The sequence below is a fragment of the Aptenodytes forsteri genome, unplaced genomic scaffold (assembly GCF_000699145.1).
Source record: "Aptenodytes forsteri isolate BGI_AS27 unplaced genomic scaffold, ASM69914v1 Scaffold201, whole genome shotgun sequence".
Lineage (NCBI taxonomy): Eukaryota > Metazoa > Chordata > Aves > Sphenisciformes > Spheniscidae > Aptenodytes > Aptenodytes forsteri.
In genome coordinates, this window is record NW_008796209.1 from 1,340,603 (window position 1) to 1,358,682 (window position 18,080).

General features: G+C 54.2%; 2 protein-coding genes across 2 annotated transcripts in view; one reads left to right on the top strand and one right to left on the bottom strand.

Moving 5' to 3' along the window:
* The first annotated feature begins 373 nt into the window (after window positions 1-373).
* ENHO (energy homeostasis associated) lies at window positions 374-1,205 on the top strand. The gene has a single exon (XM_009288237.2). It carries the CDS (start codon window positions 539-541, stop codon window positions 821-823), a length of 285 nt encoding a protein of 94 aa, XP_009286512.1. The 5' UTR covers window positions 374-538; the 3' UTR covers window positions 824-1,205.
* A 2,056-nt stretch (window positions 1,206-3,261) lies between these two features.
* The window catches only part of DNAI1 (dynein axonemal intermediate chain 1), a 157,841-nt gene continuing 143,022 nt past the window's right edge, over window positions 3,262-18,080 (bottom strand). Inside the window, exon 20 of the mRNA XM_009288258.1 lies at window positions 3,262-3,366. Coding sequence (XP_009286533.1) covers window positions 3,262-3,366 — 105 coding nt within the window. The remainder of the gene's footprint in view (window positions 3,367-18,080) is intronic.

Consider the following 18,080-nt stretch of genomic DNA (forward strand, 5'->3'; position numbering starts at 1 on the left):
GTCCAGGTGGAGAGGGGACAAGAGCTGGGCCAAGGCCGCCCAGAATCACCCGGACTGGGATGAGGCGATGGGTCTCTCACCGGGGACACCTCCAGCTTGGTGGCCCTCGCAGGGGACGGGGCGGGGACAGCCGGGGTGTGGGGCGCTGGAAAGGTCCCCCCAAACAGCAGCTGACCTGGGAGCTGCTGCAGCCTCCAAACCCCAGCGGAGCCCCTTGGGTCCTGGGGTCATTGCCCACTGGTACCCCCACAGACCGCACTGAGGGGCTCGGGCAGCCTGTCCCCTTGTGCCAGCGGTGACGGTGACTTTCTCCCTTCCAGTTGCAGCAGGGAGGAGAGGGGTCCCCGTGTCCCCATTGCCCTGCCAGAGGAGGGGAAGCCGAGGAAAAGCTCCAATCGATCCTTCCCAGCGGCGTGGTGAAGCCCAGGACACAGCTGCGAGCAGCCAAACTGTGGCGGGGAGACGCCGTCCTGCTGCCCGCCTGGCCCCAGCCCCATCCCACCGCCCGCACCGCCACCGTCCCCTTTGTCCCCTGCCAATGCCGGTGGGTGGCGGCTGCACGCTCGAGATCGCTGCGCTGGCATCCCAAGCGTGGGGCCGAGCTGCGGGCCCCTCTTTTTCCCGCGGGACAGTGGCGATGGGGGCTGCTCTCTCCACCGGAGCAGTCGTGGCAATTTCTTTTAACTGTGTCATCGCATTGCTCATCCTCATCCTCTTCCTCATCCTCTGCAAGGCCTGCAGGACCCCCTCGTGTCCCAACAAGAGCCCGGCTTCTGATGCAGACGAGGCAAGGAACGAAGAGAAGTACCTGCTGCAGCCCTGAGCTGCTTGGGGACTTGGGTACCTGGCTGTGCCGCTGTGCCGAAGGAGTTGCGCCAGCCTGGATGCCTGTGCTGGGACTGGGGCGCTGGATGGGGCAGCATGAGAGCAGAGGAGATGCCGAGCTGCTTGCAGGAGCCGTGATGCGAGGCACAGCCCTTCGCCTGCGTGGTTTTGGTGTGTGAAGTCCCTGCGGATGCCCACAGTGACCGTGGGGATGGAGAGACAGTGGCCGGGGACGTGCTATGGGGACAATCCTGCCTGTCCCAGCAGCCAGAGAGTGCAGCAGGAGCCCTGCCCTCGAGCTCACCCCGTGTTCGGGGACAGCCTGTGCACTCCTCCCTGGCGCTCGTGGCCCGGGCCAGTGGCCACGTCACAGACCTGAGCAGGGCCGATTGGGGGCTCAGAGAGGGGAGGCAGCAGGGCTGGCACGGGCACCTGTCTCCAAGTGGGCCCCGCTGGCAGAGCGGGGTGTCTTTGGGGGGTGGCCCTGGGGTGCTGTGTGCCCCCAGCCTCAGGAGGGCATTTGGCACCTGTCTGTCCCAGCAGCCAGTTTAATGAGCCACGAGAGGGTCTGCATGGTCTGCCTGTTTGTCCCCAGTCTGTCTGTCAGTCCTCTCCAGCATTACCACCAACACTGCCAGGCAAATGGCCCTTCTCCCTGGGTGCGTGTCCCTGCCTGCCCTCCTGCCTGCTCCCAGCCGAGGCCAGCCGGTGGGGTTTGACCTGCCTGTGGGCAGCAGACATGCCCTCGTTGGCGTCCCCATCCCTGTTGAGAGCAGCCTGGGATGGCTTTTTGCTGGGGAGGTGGGAGACGTGGGGAGAGATGAGGGTGCCCGGCCAAACAGCACTGAAGGGTCTTCCAGCCCCGTTGCTCCCTGGGGACCACAGTGGATCCATGGGGAGGGATGCTGGTGATCTGGCTTGTCCCCAGGCCTAGCAGCTGCCTTCCCCAACCCTGCCTGCAGGTGCTGTGGGTTTCGGAGCGCTCTGCCCTGCCCGTCCTAGAGCCGAGCAATAGCCAAGGTCCCCACTGGCACAGCCGCTGTGATAAGGGGACAAAGGGGTGGGCTGTGCTGGGAGGGACACTGGCCAGGGTCCCTGCGCAGGCTTGGCCAGGCTTGGCAGAGCCTGTGGTTCCTCCCTATGTCAGGTGTAGCTAACGCATCCCTTTGCAGCGGTGTTTTTACTAGACTAATAAATCCATTGTAGGACCCAGGTGGTGACTCTGAGCTCTGCCCAGCGCCTGCAAAATTTGGGGGAGGTGGCGTGTCCTGCCTGTCCTGCAGGACTGAGGAGTGCCTGCCCCAGGGCTAGTGGCTGATGTCCCTGCAGGACTGCGGGCATTTTGCTGGGTGATGGCGACAAGGAAGGGCTCACGTCTGCATCCATCTGTGGCTTTTAAATGCTGGGTGAGAAACCTGGCTGGGTATTTCATTCCTGCAGCATGTCTGTCCGGGCCGGGGGCATTCGGCTGTCAGGAGGGAGCATCCCCCAGCCCCAGTGCTAGAGGCACCAGAGAGTTTCCAAGCCGTGGCCTTAAGTTACAGGGATGCTTGCGGGGGACTGCCCAGCTGAACAGATGGAGGAGACTTGCCACCACCCCTGCCTGGTGGAATGAGTGCCTCTGGTCCCCAGTCCCAGCAGCTGTGTGCAACGCTCCAGCGGTGACAGCCTGTCCCTGCTCATCAGCATGCGGCGAGGCCACCGCAGCTCCTGCTGCCACCGCAGCCACATAGCAGCTAATCCCTCTGCCGCAAAGCACTGGAGTGGTGGGAAGGCTCTGCAAAACCCAGCACCCAGCCGTTCCCACAGCCGCTGGCGGGGCAGAGGTGGCTGACCCTCACGCCGAGCCCCCCTGGGAAGAGGGGAGCTGTGAGCGTCCCGAAGCTGGTGGTTGGCAGCTGCTGTGATATCCTGTTTGCAGTGATGGCACATCCCTTTCCCACAGCCGTGGGGGGCCAGGCCAGGTGCCTAGCCACCCTCCGGCTTGGGCTGCCACCCCAAAATCCAGGGGGCCGTGCGTGGCTGACCCCACAAATGGCTGTGGGGCTGCAGCTCAGTCTCTCTGGCCACCACTCATGGTGGGACTGGCTGCCATTGAGCTGCAGTCCTGAGGTTTCCCTAAGGCTGGTGGGACCAGCCCTCACCTGCCCTCCATGGGGCTCTCACCCGGTGCAAGCCTGGCCAAGGGTGGGGAAGAGCTGAGGGCTGTGCGGCTCTGGGGGACCGAGCACTGTGAGGTCTGCCTGACCCCAGAGATGACTGTACGCTGCGACTCTCCCAGCACCTCTGTTTATTTGTCCGGGCATGGAGACAAAGTGCTCCTGCTATGGAAAGAGCAGGCAGCACGGGGCACGCGGCTTGCGTGCCAAGCAGCCACCGATCAAAGCTGGGCTTGTTTGGCCGGCGGCCCCTGGCAGAGCCATCATTCCCCCCCGCTCACTTCCCTGCCTTGCTCTCTGGCTCTCTCACCAGGTTAAGCAGCTTGTCCAGCTTTGCAATTTCCACCTCGGGGCCCTTCTTAACCTCCTGGCCTTTCTTCTCCTGCAAAGACAGCAAGTGGGGCAGAGCTGTGAGCAGGGAGGACTGCGGGGATCGGGAGAGGTTCAGCGCAGGGAGAGATGCTGGGCTGCTGTGTCCCAGCTCGCAGCCCTCGCCAGGGGCTGATCTACAGGGGGACGCACCTGCCTGTCCCCATATTTCAAGCCCAAGGTCCCATGAAATGTGTAAAAGCCCCCATGGGTTGGGGAAGGGCAGTAAGGAAGGGTTTGGGTGGGGATGGAAGTGGATCTGTTGATCCACAGTGACACAAACCCTCTTTTGCCTCTCTCCTCGCAGCTCTTCTCAGCCCTATGGGACAGGACTGCCCTCTAATCCCCCCAGCTTTTCCCCCCAGACCCCAGGGAGGTGCCAGGCATGCATGACTCCCAGGGCAGTCACAGCGATGCAAATGTCCAAACCTCCCCTAAATGGTCCCACCATACCCATTCCATGCCGGTGCTCCTGGAGAGAGGCAGCCACAGAAGCCGGAATTGGCCCTTTTGCACCCAAATGTTTTTCCCCAGGAGGGCAGGTGGGTGCTGAGAGCCCCTAACCTGGGGGGATAAGTGGTGGGCCATTAGCTTGTCACTGAGGCTTTCTTGCCCCTGGGCACTCCCCAAACCTCCCATTGCATGGCCTGTCCCTGTGCCTCATTGCATGCTGCTGTGCCAAGCCTGACACATGCCCCAGCATGGGCAGTGAGGATGAGCCCTTCCCACAGCCCCCCCAGCACCCGTCCCAAACCTCCCAGGGGCTCACTCCCCAGGTGCTAGAGCAAACTGCCAGCATCTTGGGAGAAATCACGTAGCACGAGGGAAATAAGCCTGTGTGGTTCAGTCGTCGCTTGCTTGGGAGCAGCAGGAGCTTCCAGGCCTGGTGGGAAACAATGTCCCTGCTAAGGGTACAGTGCCACCCAATGATTCGGGCAGAGGGCTGTGGGCTGCAGCATCAGTGCATTGCTCTCATCAGAGCTCAGGGGCTTTGGGAAAGTGATAACTGGTTTTGGGCTCTCCAGATACATATCACAGCGCACACAGCCGCAGCGGAGGAATTTTCCAACCTGCGTTCAGCCCACCAAGCCCTCCCGCAGCTGAGCATCTACCCCGCAGGGTTCCTCCAGAACAGCATCCACCCAGCTGCTGCATCCCGTCGCTCAATGCTGCCTTCCCCTTTGTCAGCCTGCCAGCTCTCGCCTTGCCTCTGGATTTGCCGGGGGGAGGAGGGGGGGGGCCCTGCTCCAGGGCTGGGAAGCTCCTCTGTGTCCAGCGTGGCTTTGGGCACCCCAGAAAGCAGATGCCAAGCACGGGTGAGCGGGAGGGCTGGTACCCAGTCTGACAGGCAGGCTCGGGAGAGGTGGCAGCGGGTCCCCAACACAGTGGCACAGCAAGGGGGAACATCACCAACCGGGCTTGGAGGCAGCTCCTCTAATGGCCCCGGGTGCAGCAATTACAAACACACACCTTTCCTTCAGCGTTGGAAAGAAATGCCAGGGCACAACACAGAGAAAGTTGCAGGGCTGCAGGGATCTCACTACGTTTCTCTAGCGGACATGGGCATCGCTGAAGGTGATGACTGCTGGGAAAGAAGTCCCTAGGGGATCCCTGGGCTGCTCCCTTTTCCCAGCCCAGCACAACTGTGACAGAGCAGAGGTTTCTCAGCTGCTGGAAAGCACGGCTGGGGTGAAAGCAGCCCAGGGAGGGGAACGGAGACATTTGGAAACCCCTCTGCTCCCAAGAAGGCAGCACTGCTCCTTGCCCAAGTGCTGGGACGAGCCAGGGTTGTTTTTATTACCGAGTCCATTGATTGCATGCTGGGACGGTGCTGGTTTGTATTAATGCCGCTAAGTGAGCAACGCCCTTCGTGGCTCTGGTCCGGGCACTGGGAGCAATGTTTGTACTAATGGCCCACGTCACAACCAAGCATCTCTCTGAGTGAGAGCTTTGGAATAAACACAGCTGCTCGGGGTATTTCAGGACTTAGCTATTGCTGCAGAAAAGCTGCTTTGCTGTCTGACGGCATTCAAAACACTCCCTTTGGCACCCTGCATCGCACACAGCACCATACACAGGTCCTTGGGACAGGCTAAAGAGGCAACTGCTTTGTTCAGCTGTGAAAAGGAGATCCTGAAGCCATCTCCCATTGACCTACCTCCATCCCAAGCCCTTTGTTCTCCCCACTGGTAGGGTCAGGGAGGGTCCCTGACTGATGCCCTCCAGGTAGTAATGCCAGGTCCATGGGGACCATGTCTGAGCCTTGCTGAAGTCACCAGCCACAGGCAAGGCTCAGCTCCTAGCCACCCAGCTGTGCCTAAAACCTCGACTTTCACACTGGCTTGGCTCCTTTGGTGCTTCTGAACAAGCTGCAACAAAGCCACATGCAAGCCTGTAATGAACCGTAACCGAACCAGAGCCCTAATTTCATGCCACACAACCAGGCAAGCAGGATGACACAGGGAAGGAAAATTATAATGTCTTTTTGGGGGCACTGGAGCGGAAAGTTTCCCTTTATTCCTCCATCTGCTTTTCCCGGGGTGGCTGTGCATATGAGCTGGCCAGGCCGCTGCAGGCTAGCTGACGGCACCACCACAGCACTGCGGCATCCGCTTGGATGCACACAGCAGCTTCCTACAAATCCAGGGGCTTCACCTGTGTCAGACCTCCGAGGAGCAGCCCTTCTCAGAGCAGAGTTGTTGCAATTTCCCAGAGCGCACGCAATGCGGGGAAGCATCACCTCTGTGCGCGGCTGCCGATGGGCTCTCCCTCCTGACGAATGCTGTGGCCAGGTGTGGAAAGGGCACTCATGGGGCTCTGCCACCCGGTGTGTAGCTGAGCCTGTCCTCCTCCTGCATCGCTGCTTACACTGCATCCATGGGGCTCATCAGGAGCTGAGAGGGAGCCAGGGCAGAGCATCCCCCCCCTTGGAGCTGACAGATGCAGAGCTGAGCTTACATGGGAGGTCTGTCCCTGAGGAGCTCACTGAATGGGTACTGGAGCTGCTCACAGCAGCGTTTGCACGGATTTTATTGTTAACAGTTCCCATCAGGAAAGCAAAATGCTCTTGGCTGAAATGGTGATGAGGGACGTGTCAGGAAAGCTCATAGCAGGGGCAGAAAAGGCTCTGCGTGGAGACGGACTCTGCCCCGCTGACAGGACATGACCCCTGGGAGGTAAGATGGGGAGGAGACCCCCCCTGCATATTCCCATGCTGCTGTGTTCATGGCCAAGTCCCCCATTGCCCTCACGCTCCCTGTGCCTTATGCCTGAGCCCCACTCTGGCTCTCCAGGCAGGGAAACTGAGGCATGGGGCTCCTGGCCCTATCAGCAGTGTGGGCACAACTGCTGCAGGACCCTTAATGGTCCTCTCAGCCCCAAAGGTGAGTACTGACACTAGAAGTGAAGCAGGAGGTGGAAGATGACTGAAGTGGAGCCCCAGGGGCAAGGGCAGGGCGAGGACAAGGATGAGGACAAGGACAAGGATGAGGACAAGGACTGGCTATTTGAAGACCCCAGACCCATCACCCTGGGAACCCCAGGCCCAGCCCTCTCCACACTGGCACATACTGAACTCTACATCCAGGATATGGCAGCTATCTGAACTGGATTCCCTGCATCTTGGCTGATGCCTTCATTCCCTCGCTGAACAGTAAACCGCCAACTTAATAAAACTCTCCCATAAAATCCATGATGCTGGCACTTTTCAGCATCCTTTTTTTTTCCCCATTGGTGGAATAATCATAAAACATCTGCTGTAAGGTTTCAATTAAACAGAGCAAAACTTGTTTATGTTTTAAAGTAATGAGGAAGTCAACCATGGTGGCACGAACATAGACAGAAAAGTCCCCATAAGTTCCCCGAGAGCAGAGGGGATCCTTCCCCCTGCTGAGTCCTGGCTAAGGGCCACAGGACTGGCTCTGCCCTGCTGCCATCACGACACTGGTAGTCCCAGTCCCTGCCATTCCTGACTGGATGGGATTTCTAGGCATAGCCGTGCTGGGACAGGATCTGGCTGCTGTACAAAGCAGCCCAGTGACCTAGGACACCAGCTTCCCACACAAAAGGCGTTTAAGCTTTTACAGTCTGATTTCAAAGAGGGTGAGAAGTTCCAAGAAGCCACCAACGGGGCTGCCCAAAACTGCCATCCTTATTATCCTCAGTGGGAAGGTGCACACAGCCTGCCAGGACTTCAGAGGTATGCTGCTCCTGGAGAAGACTTTTTCTTGTTCCTTCTGCCCTGCTCAGGGGTAGGTCAAGGTGACACCTCTAGGGTAAGGGCTCCTCCATTAGCAAAACATACCAGTGATGGGTCCAGTGAATTCAATGAATGAAAGCAAAGAAGAGACTTCCCTGAAGCATTTCTGTTGGGAAAACCAAGGAAACCCAAACTCCTTCATGAACACAGCAAAATTTTCCTCACTGGCTCCCTGGGCCACCAACCAAAACATGCATCAATGGGGGTGTGATAAGACCTGCAGCCTTCAAGCCTTCCAAAACCTACCCCGTCATGGTCCTATTGCAACTCGATGCTGTTATATAGCAGGTGAAGATGGAGTTACGCTGAGCTGGCGATGACGTCTGTGCCAGGACCACTTTTGGGCTCTCAAGAAGCCCATTTACATACAGCAGCAACGTGCTTATCAACCACGGAGGGCCTCGAGTCACACTCACAGCCTGATTTGACAGCATTGCTCCTGGCCTGCGGAAGGATTAGCTGACAGACTGGAAATAAGGATTTAGGCTTATTTTGCTACTGTTTGGAAATCAGTGACGCAGGAAATGTTCTGCTTGCAGGGAATGAAACTGACAGAAAAGCCCAAGAGATGGCTGGGTCGTTCAGGCGTCAGCAACCACACAGGATCATCGGCCCCAAAGATGCTCATCCTTCCAGCTTCAGCTAAAACCTGTGCTGTTCAGGGCAAGAACCTCTCCTTGCTCCAGCTCACATATTTGACTCAGAGAGCTCTGCTAGCATCTGCACTGGACCATGCCAAGGCACAGCAGGGCAGACAGGTCTTGTGGCCCCAGGTGACCTGCCCTTGCCTGCTGGAAGTCCCCAGTGAAGCCACTGGAAGCAGCAAAGACACAGCGCTGGGACCAGCCTGTAGCTCAGCAGCACACATCTGCTAGTAAAGGCGTGGGAGCAAAGGTCAGCGATACCTCACAGGCAGGAGATGCAAACAAAACTGGATCAGACCTGGAAGGGGCTGGGAGTATCACTGGGAATAAACCAGAGGGAATTGGGTGACACTCAGGAGATGTGGGCAGGGGTCATATGTATCTAAATGGCTGGTACCTGGCTGCAGCACACCACAGGGCTGGCTGGCTTGCAAACACCCATGGGAGAGGGGAGAGATCATTTGATGGAAAGGATGGGGTCTGCAGCAGCTGAGAGCTAATAGCAAGGTCAAACCCTCATCCACAGCCATCAGGGAGGACAGCCGTCACCACAGCTCCGTGTCTGCTCTGCTGGAGGCCGGCTGGGTCCCCACACCCTTGCTCATCCCCCTTGCAGTGTTCTCTGGCCAAGTAAAAGACGTGCACACAGGAGGAGCCAAACCCTTCCCCATGGGTTTCAGCAACCTCCGGCAAAGCTGTGGAGGAGTTTGGCTTTTGCTTTTGTGCTGATTGGTGCCACGGTGCGATCTCTACTGACCCTCAGCAAGGAGCTCAGGAAATACTAAGCAGCGAGCCTCTCAAGCACCTTGTGGCAAGTTGTGTTAACAGGATTTAATGAAACATCGACAGTGCCCTCTGAAAGCACTTGCTAGCTGGCCTGATCCAACTGTATACACGGCTGAGCACGGGAAGCTGCTAAACTGTGTAGCCCATCTCACAGTGACCGCAGTGCAGAGCCCAGCCTCACCGGCCCCGGGCGCAGGGGAGCATGAGGAGGGTGCTGGTGGGCACTGCAGGGTGCAGGATGGGCAAGAGCAGGCTCACCTAAGGCCTAAGAAAGGCTTAGCTCCAGGCTCTTCTGCTTGGGCCATCGACAAAGTGATTTGGCTTCCAGCCATGCTGAACGTTCCCTGTTCTTGCTAAGTCCAGAGCCATGAGCAACATCTCTTACACACCACTAATTTAGGCACCTAAATATAGCCATAAGAAGACCACATTTAGCAGCCATGCATGAAAACTTCAGTCAGCAAGGCCAAGCTGAGCGCAGACAGGGCCCATGGCAGTCCCCACAGCTCCTCCAAACAGGGCATTATAATGACTTGTTAACTCTTCCCAAATTTATTCCAGTACCAGCCACAGAAACCCACAAAAACCATTTAAAAGAGTTGGTCTTCTGCCTTTTCTGTATCTGACACTTATGGGTTCAAAACAGGGATGTCATCATGATCCTCAGTTCACATATCACCAAAAAAAAATCTTTGAAGCAGAGGATAAATTTTAAAGTTATCCAAAGACATTTTGGTCTGAAATGGGCCAAATGAGCAAATATCCTTAACTCTGCCCTGCACAGATACTGTGATTAGGAAGCATCAGCAACAGGCTCTTTGCTCCTTCAGGAAGTCACACTGGGTTTTGCCAGCCCTGGGGACAATTTGGCTGCACTCTAGCTGTGAGCAGTGTGTGTGTGTGTGTGTGTGAGGTGGAGAACAACTTTGCCTGCAGGCATCATTACCCTCGGTCACTGAGACGAGCCAACAGCAGCCTCCTCGAATGGAGCAGCCTGGTGAGATGATAAACTCTTCACAAGGTGCATGGAAAAGATTTTCAGTCATATCAGTTCACAGATTTAGTGCTAAGCACTGAGAAAAATTGTGTGCAAGATACTTACCCTCCCCTGACCTGCAGAGGCTTCGTAAAAGGGCTGGAGTGGAGTAAAAAGCCCAAAAGCTTTTGCCTCCAGCTCAGGGGGTCCTGGTGGTGCAAACCACCGTTGGGATAAGGACAGAGGGATTGGGTGCCCTTTCCTTCACCTCCCTGGGAGACAGGCAGTGCATCCCCCACCGCCCTGAAACCCTGGATCCAGCCCTACTGGGTTCAGACTTTCTGCAGTGCCATCGGGCTCTTCTGGATGGGATGGATCACTTTAATTTGCTCTTAGCACCGCTCAGTGGGAAGCCCCGTTACCCAAAGTCTGCCCACATGCCGTGTGTTATAATGGCGTCGGATGGGAAGGCTGGTGGGGGCATTAGTGCCCGATGTTTTAGCTGTGGGATCTCTCAGACCCTAGCAGTGGGGAGGAAGGAAGCGAGAAGAGGTTTTTAGTTGAGATTGTCCATACAAACCACCAGGCAGGCGATACCTTGGCTTCTAGCTTGACTTCAAATATTGCCGCAATTCCAGTGAAACCCAGACACCAAACCTCAGTGCAACCTTAACAATCCTAAAGATGCCCAGGCTTCCCTAGCTCTTGTGCCTACCACAAGGAGCCACATCTGCAGCACCTCTTTTCTTGGGCTGGCAGACCTGCAGCGAGAGGCTCAAGCAGACACAGCACCCACGGGCACATACATCAAACTCATCCAAAGGGGCAAAATCAAGGAGATGCCCTGCAGTGCGCAGGGATCCCAGCGGTCTTAAGCTGCAGTCCTTGATGCCAGCTGGCAGGTAGCACCGTCAGCCACCCAGCAACATTTCTTTATCATTCAGCATCTCTTATTTTTTTCTTACTTCAGCTTTACTTCAGCACTTTTGCATGACAGCTCAGTAAGCTGTTACAGATTAGAGTTTAATAAAAGCAACCAAACGCGGATGCGAATGTGCAGCTCCTGCAATACTTCGGTACTGCTGTTATCTCACAGAGCATAGCATTTCATGGGAGATCATCTGCAGTTGTATGAACAATATATTTTAAAAAGTTGCAATCTTTCCAATACCTCTTTCTCTGGCCACCGCTGTTGATATATATATATATATATATCTTCTGCAATCACCTTTTAACTGCCTTAAGAAAGTCCAGCTGCTGTTTCTCTCCTAACATGGCACCTTCTTTAAAACTTTTGTCATGCCAATTTTTTAATACAGCTTATAAAAATATTTGCATAGGAAATGTATTCTTGTTTGCTACTAACATGAGAGCGTGTGAATATACTTCACTTTGGATAAATACAAGTACACTGGAAACTGAGTTTTTCTATAAATAGAAGGGAACAGCCTTCACTCACAGATGCCCCATATTTAATAACATTAAATGCCAATGGCATGAAAGATGTATTATAACTGATACTGTTCTGCTTACTGAAAGAGCTCACTCTGCAGTTTAATGTCAGGCCACAGTGCTCTCTCCCTCTCTCCTGCTCTCCATGACTTCACTTGAACTCAGGGACGCTCCAGAAATAGCACTAGATATTTCAACCGCATGAACAATTGTGTCATCTCAACAACACATTCTCGTGTGTAGGTTTCATTTAAACCACAGTATCACCTGCAGCAGGGCTAGGAGGTGTTAGTCCACTAGTCCACCCTGGTCTATGGTGAGAGCAGCTACTTTTAAATTGCTTCTGACAGATGCTTGTCCAGCACTTGACCCAGTCCTTGGGGTGCCCAGCACAATGTGCCCCGAGTGGTGGATTGTCACGCTCTGCTCCCATCACCTGCATGGCCATTTCTTTTGAAAACCCTCAGGGACGGTGCAGCCAACCCATCTGCTGGTGATGGCTGCCAGCATGTCCCTCTCACAGCCACTGAAACCCTTTCCCTAAGCCTTTTGCTGCCGTCTTATAACCTCAGAGCACTGCCTTCCTTGCCCTGCCAGCCCCCGAGCTCTTTAGAGGTGCACATCTCTCTGCTTCTCCCTGCTTCCAGCCTCTCAGCTGGCCACATTGTCCTTGCTGCTCTCCTGCTCCTCACATCCTTGAAGCCCGGTACCCCAAACTGGAGCTGAGGCCTTTGCACTGCTAAGCAGTGCAGCAGGATCAGCTCACGTGTCCTGTTCACCCCTCTCTTGCCTGTGCTCTCCAGTACAACACCTCTGCTATGGCAGGGCACTGCTGGCAAGTGAGATCTTTTTCTGTTCACCTCCTCGGTCAATTATTCCCATCTCCTTTCTCTCTCCTCTTATTTTGCCTCCATCCTCACTGAAGTGCATCCTGTTTACTTCAGACCGTGTCTCCCATTTGCCACAAATTAAATAGCTTGCACAGCTTCTCTCCACCTGCTGCACAGGAAATGGCCAGGCAAATGATAAATGCCACAGAAACACTCCCAGGCTTGGAAACCAGATACACTGTTAGTCTGGACTATGTGGGACGTCATGCTAAATCGCATCAGCTATGACTAAGTTACGCTGCAGCATGCAAATCAGGGCTTAAAAGGGGTCAGCAAGAAGCTGGACGCAGGACAAGCGTGGGAAATCCGGCAGCTAGAGCTATTGCTCTTGCTCAGGATCCAACCCTGTTACAGCAGCTGAAAAATCCCTTCCTGCTCAGCTGTAAGTGCCCCTTTGTCCTGGGAGCTCCTGGTTAGCAGTTTTGCTGGTGTCAATCCTCTCCTGAAGATGGGCTTGGCACAGTCCTGCTTGGTGGAGGATGCTTGTCGCTGCCTGTTGGGACATCTCCTCTCTGAGCCCACACAGCCCGTAGTGATGTTGAGGATGAGTTACACACTCCCTGTTCATGTTCACAGTGACCCAACAGCATTGGACTGCCCATAAGGGTCTGAGTAAGAGCTGTACAGAGAAGAAGAAGATTCATCCTGGCCCAACTGCAAATGCAGGGCCCAAGGACTGCATATCAGCCAGAAGCAGACAGAATAAAACAACGCAGGAGAAAGCCAGTGACGGGCTGGGAGGCAGCTCAGGGAGTGCTCCTCTGGGGCACAGGCACCCGTGGAGCACCTCGCTTCCTTCTGGGAGACACTGTCAGCAGCGCACAGACCTGCCCTGACCTGACCAACAACTGCTCTGTGGGAAGCAACCCAGGGCAGACCTGAATATCGGCTCCCTGGCACGCAGTGATGGGGATGGCAATGGGCTGGATTTGGGGATGCTCCTGTCCCACCAGCAGACCCAGATTCCACATGCACTGGTGGCCTGTCCATACCCATGTCTCACCCTGCCACCCAGAAGCATGGGGTCTTCCGGGTCCTGTCTGCAGGTGAAAATGGGGTGCACGCTGACTAAGTGCCCCTTTTCCTGGGAGCTCCTGGTTAGCAGTTTTGCTGGTGTCAATCCTCTCCTGAAGATGGGCTTGGCACAGTCCTGCTTGGTGGAGGATGCTTGTCGCTGCCTGTTGGGACATCTCCTCTCTGAGCCCACACAGCCCGTAGTGATGTTGAGGATGTGTTACACACTCCCTGTTCATGTTCACAGTGACCCAACAGCATTGGACTGCCCATAAGGGTCTGAGTAAGAGCTGTACAGAGAAGAAGAAGATTCATCCTGGCCCAACTGCAAATGCAGGGCCCAAGGACTGCATATCAGCCAGAAGCAGACAGAATAAAACAACGCAGGAGAAAGCCAGTGACGGGCTGGGAGGCAGCTCAGGGAGTGCTCCTCTGGGGCACAGGCACCCGTGGAGCACCTCGCTTCCTTCTGGGAGACACTGTCAGCAGCGCACAGACCTGCCCTGACCTGACCAACAACTGCTCTGTGGGAAGCAACCCAGGGCAGACCTGAATATCGGCTCCCTGGCACGCAGTGATGGGGATGGCAATGGGCTGGATTTGGGGATGCTCCTGTCCCACCAGCAGACCCAGATTCCACATGCCAGATACACTGTTAGTCTGGACTATGTGGGACGTCATGCTAAATCGCATCAGCTATGACTAAGTTACGCTGCAGCATGCAAATCAGGGCTTAAAAGGGGTCAGCAAGAAGCTGGACGCAGGACAAGCGTGGGAAATCCGGCAGCTAGAGCTATTGCTCTTGCTCAGGATCCAACCCTGTTACAGCAGCCCCGCAGATAGACAAGGCTCAGCTGTAAGTGCCCCTTTGTCCTGGGAGCTCCTGGTTAGCAGTTTTGCTGGTGTCAATCCTCTCCTGAAGATGGGCTTGGCACAGTCCTGCTTGGTGGAGAATGCTTGTCGCTGCCTGTTGGGACATCTCCTCTCTGAGCCCACACAGCCCGTAGTGATGTTGAGGATGAGTTACACACTCCCTGTTCATGTTCACAGTGACCCAACAGCATTGGACTGCCCATAAGGGTCTGAGTAGGAGCTGTACAGAGAAGAAGAAGATTCATCCTGGCCCAACTGCAAATGCAGGGCCCAAGGACTGCATATCAGCCAGAAGCAGACAGAATAAAACAACGCAGGAGAAAGCCAGTGACGGGCTGGGAGGCAGCTCAGGGAGTGCTCCTCTGGGGCACAGGCACCCGTGGAGCACCTCGCTTCCTTCTGGGAGACACTGTCAGCAGCGCACAGACCTGCCCTGACCTGACCAACAACTGCTCTGTGGGAAGCAACCCAGGGCAGACCTGAATATCGGCTCCCTGGCACGCAGTGATGGGGATGGCAATGGGCTGGATTTGGGGATGCTCCTGTCCCACCAGCAGACCCAGATTCCACATGCACCGGTGGCCTGTCCATACCCATGTCTCACCCTGCCACCCAGAAGCAGGGGGTCTTCCGGGTCCTGTCTGCAGGTGAAAATGGGGTGCACGCTGACTAAAGAGCAGATCTAGAGCCTGTGTTAGGGTAAGCTGTCCAGGCGGGAGGCAGCCATTTTAATGACAATCCAGTCTTAAGATGCTGATCTGGCTCCAGCCCAAGTCTTTGTACTAAGCTCCTTGACATCCTGTTTAGAAAAGCATTATTAAAATCTAATTGCTTCATGCATATATTGCTGTTTTAATTATAACAGAAGCAGAAGAGAGATGAGAGCAGTAATCAATCTCTCTGATGCTAATACATATCTGAAGAAGTAACTGGCCATGGGAAAAGCCAATCCAACATCATCTATGGAAACCAGACGGATATATTCCTAGTGATTGTCCATCCTGCCAACAGCACAGTCACAGTGTGGCCAGGGGTGGCCTCCCTAAACTGCTCTCTGCTTTCAGTCGCTGACCAGGATGCTGCACCTGAATTAATTTTACATGTTCACTGCTGTGTCTCTGTTGTACCAAAATGTAATTACTTCAGTGCCATAGACCAGTTAAACCCGCCCGCTCAGCTGGCATGGAGCTTCTTTGCAACAGAGTATTGCAAAATAAAGACAGGCTGGGAAGAAAACAATGTAGAAGTCATTAAGGTCCTTAAGGTAAGCACTTCCTAAGGTAATGTCTCCATCATTCAGCAAGTCCCACCAGTACCAAAGATGGAACAAGGTTAACCAGAAGCTGACAGCTTCAGCAAGACAGTGGCCAAGCTGGCAGAAGCAACTATCTGACAATTAATTGCAGATTTAAGGACTAGAGGGAACCTGTTACCAGAGATTAACCAAAGCTGATGCACATGCCTAACACTAAGTGGACAGGTCTGCTACATTAAGAGAACAGTGGTACAAAGCCTGTCACCTTACTGAGGTTGAAAGCCTCAACACACCAGCAAACACAGCCTGATCCTCGCCCTACTCTTTGTGTTGCTGGAGCTGGGACAGAGGGACATGGCTGGGGCGACGCTGCCAGGCAAACAGCCAGCATTTGTCCTGGAGGGCCCTTGGAGGAGGTATCTCCTTGGTGGAGATGGCAGACATCTTCCCACATCTGGATACCAGTTCTGGCTGGAGATTCCCCCAGCATAGTCAGATCATTATCTCAGGAGGGGTCACTTCTTCCCAGGCTCTCCTGTTTCTGTTCTGATCTGAGCCCATGCACGGATCCTCCTGGTATCATCCTGGTGTGAGAAGTTCCCTGAAACCCAGAAGTGTTGTCAGGCTGCAGGTCTGGGAGGAAGTAATAAAGACTGAACAAGAACCTGGTGATGTTTTGAGAGTCCTCAGGATGATAACCAAAGTTGTTCCTCTCCACCAGCATGGAGGAGATGCCTAAACTGACCTAAAGGAATGGTGGAAGCAATTGCTTTGTAGAAATAATATTGCTTCACCCCCCCATATCCCACTGCTTCTCCCGCAAAACAGTTAACCATGTGGATCCTGTGTGTAAAGAGCTGTGAGATGCAGATACCACAAATGCCAAGACACAACCGCTCCAGGCACTTTGCTGATCATGCTCTTCCCCCTCACTGCGGAGGAGTGTTCAGCATCATTTGAGAGCTGGGTGAAACGCAGCCCAGCAGGGGATGAGCCCACTGCGCTGCTGCACACCTGGCACTGCGCAAGTGCCTTGGCATCAAGAACAATCCTGAAAAGAGATATTTTCACAGCTGGCAACCAAGCAGGAAACAAAAGAAAGACAGAAAGGGGCCACTTGTGCTCAGAAAATTAAATCCAAATTTAATTCCAGTAATTATACTTTCATTAACACCCTATTTGCCATAAAGATGCATAAAATCCCTAAGTGAGAGCTGCAATTGCTCTGAAGGTGAGAAGAAGGTAACTGGGGAAATAGTGCGAGCCTCTCCCTAGCCTGTAAAATCCTTAAGAAGCCTGGATCATTGTGAATGGTTATTGTTCGTAATTGAACTTCCCCAGCAACCATCTGTAAATGAGCCAGGAATTCAGTGAGAGCAGCAGAGAACCTGTAACAGAGCTGATTTATTCCAGCAGCCCCTGATTTAACCATAGACAAATGCAATATTTCCTATATGACCATCTGGGGCTTGGATGCTGTTGTGGTGAACACAACATGAGCCAAACTCTCACCTCGCTCCCCGCTGAAATCATACCACGTTGCAGGCGTGGGATTACTGACTGGGTTGTGCTCATTAACATAATTCTGAGTTCTTGGACCTCAGGAACTTGGTCCGGGCTCTGCACTGAAGCAGGAACAAGCACAGCTGAGACCAGTGCTGGCAGATGTTTTTGGTACTTTGTGAAGGTCTTCACGTCCTTGATTTCAGTCCATCTCTCCAATGTTTCAAGGTCATGTGGAGATCTGATGAGAAGTCTTTCAAAGTCCTTGTGACCCTCCATGCCACCAGGCCCTCTCAAGACTTTGTAAGTGGACTCTCTGCTAGGTCATCCAAAGAATGAATGGGGAATTTGAAATGCCAGTGAGGACACCAACCAACCCCCTAGAATAAATCTGCAGACTGCTCTGAGATATCATCCCAGTTATCCCACTGATAACTGCTTTTTTGGGGTGATTTTTCAACCTGTTACTCTTCCCACTTCTGGTGTAACTTTTGCAATCTCCTGGCTTAGCTCAGCCATGCACTTGTGATGTGGAGTGGCATCAAAAGTCTGAAGAAAGGCAAGTACACAACCACAGGAGAAGGTTCCCTCAGGAGAGACAGGTAAAGCCAAGGATGGCTACAGAGGCTGAGGGTGAGAACCACACTCAACCCCTGTGTAATGCTATGGCATAAGAGTAGCTGTCAGTCTAGTAAGAAGCCTAAGTGTTCAATATTTCCTGTCATACAATGGATAAAGCTTTAGCAGTTTTTCTCCAGAAGGCTGCAACACAGGCAGGCAGCTCCAAGCCAGAATGTGCTAATTAAGAAACACTAGGTGAGTGTTAATGAAAGAAGCTTTGGGAAGTTGGAGCAAGCAAAGAGGGTGAAGCCCTCTCACCTCCTGTCCCCGGTGCTATGTGGTGCCACATCCTCAGTCACTGGAAGAAAGGAAAGGAGCTTTCTAGGGAGGAAAGAAATAAGACAAGGAGATGATGGCTGTGCTGGCTCAGTGCTTCTGTTCTCTGCCTCTGGTGATGAAAAACAGACTGTAAAAAGTCTTCATTTTCAGCTATGTCCTGGTTTCGGCAGGGATAG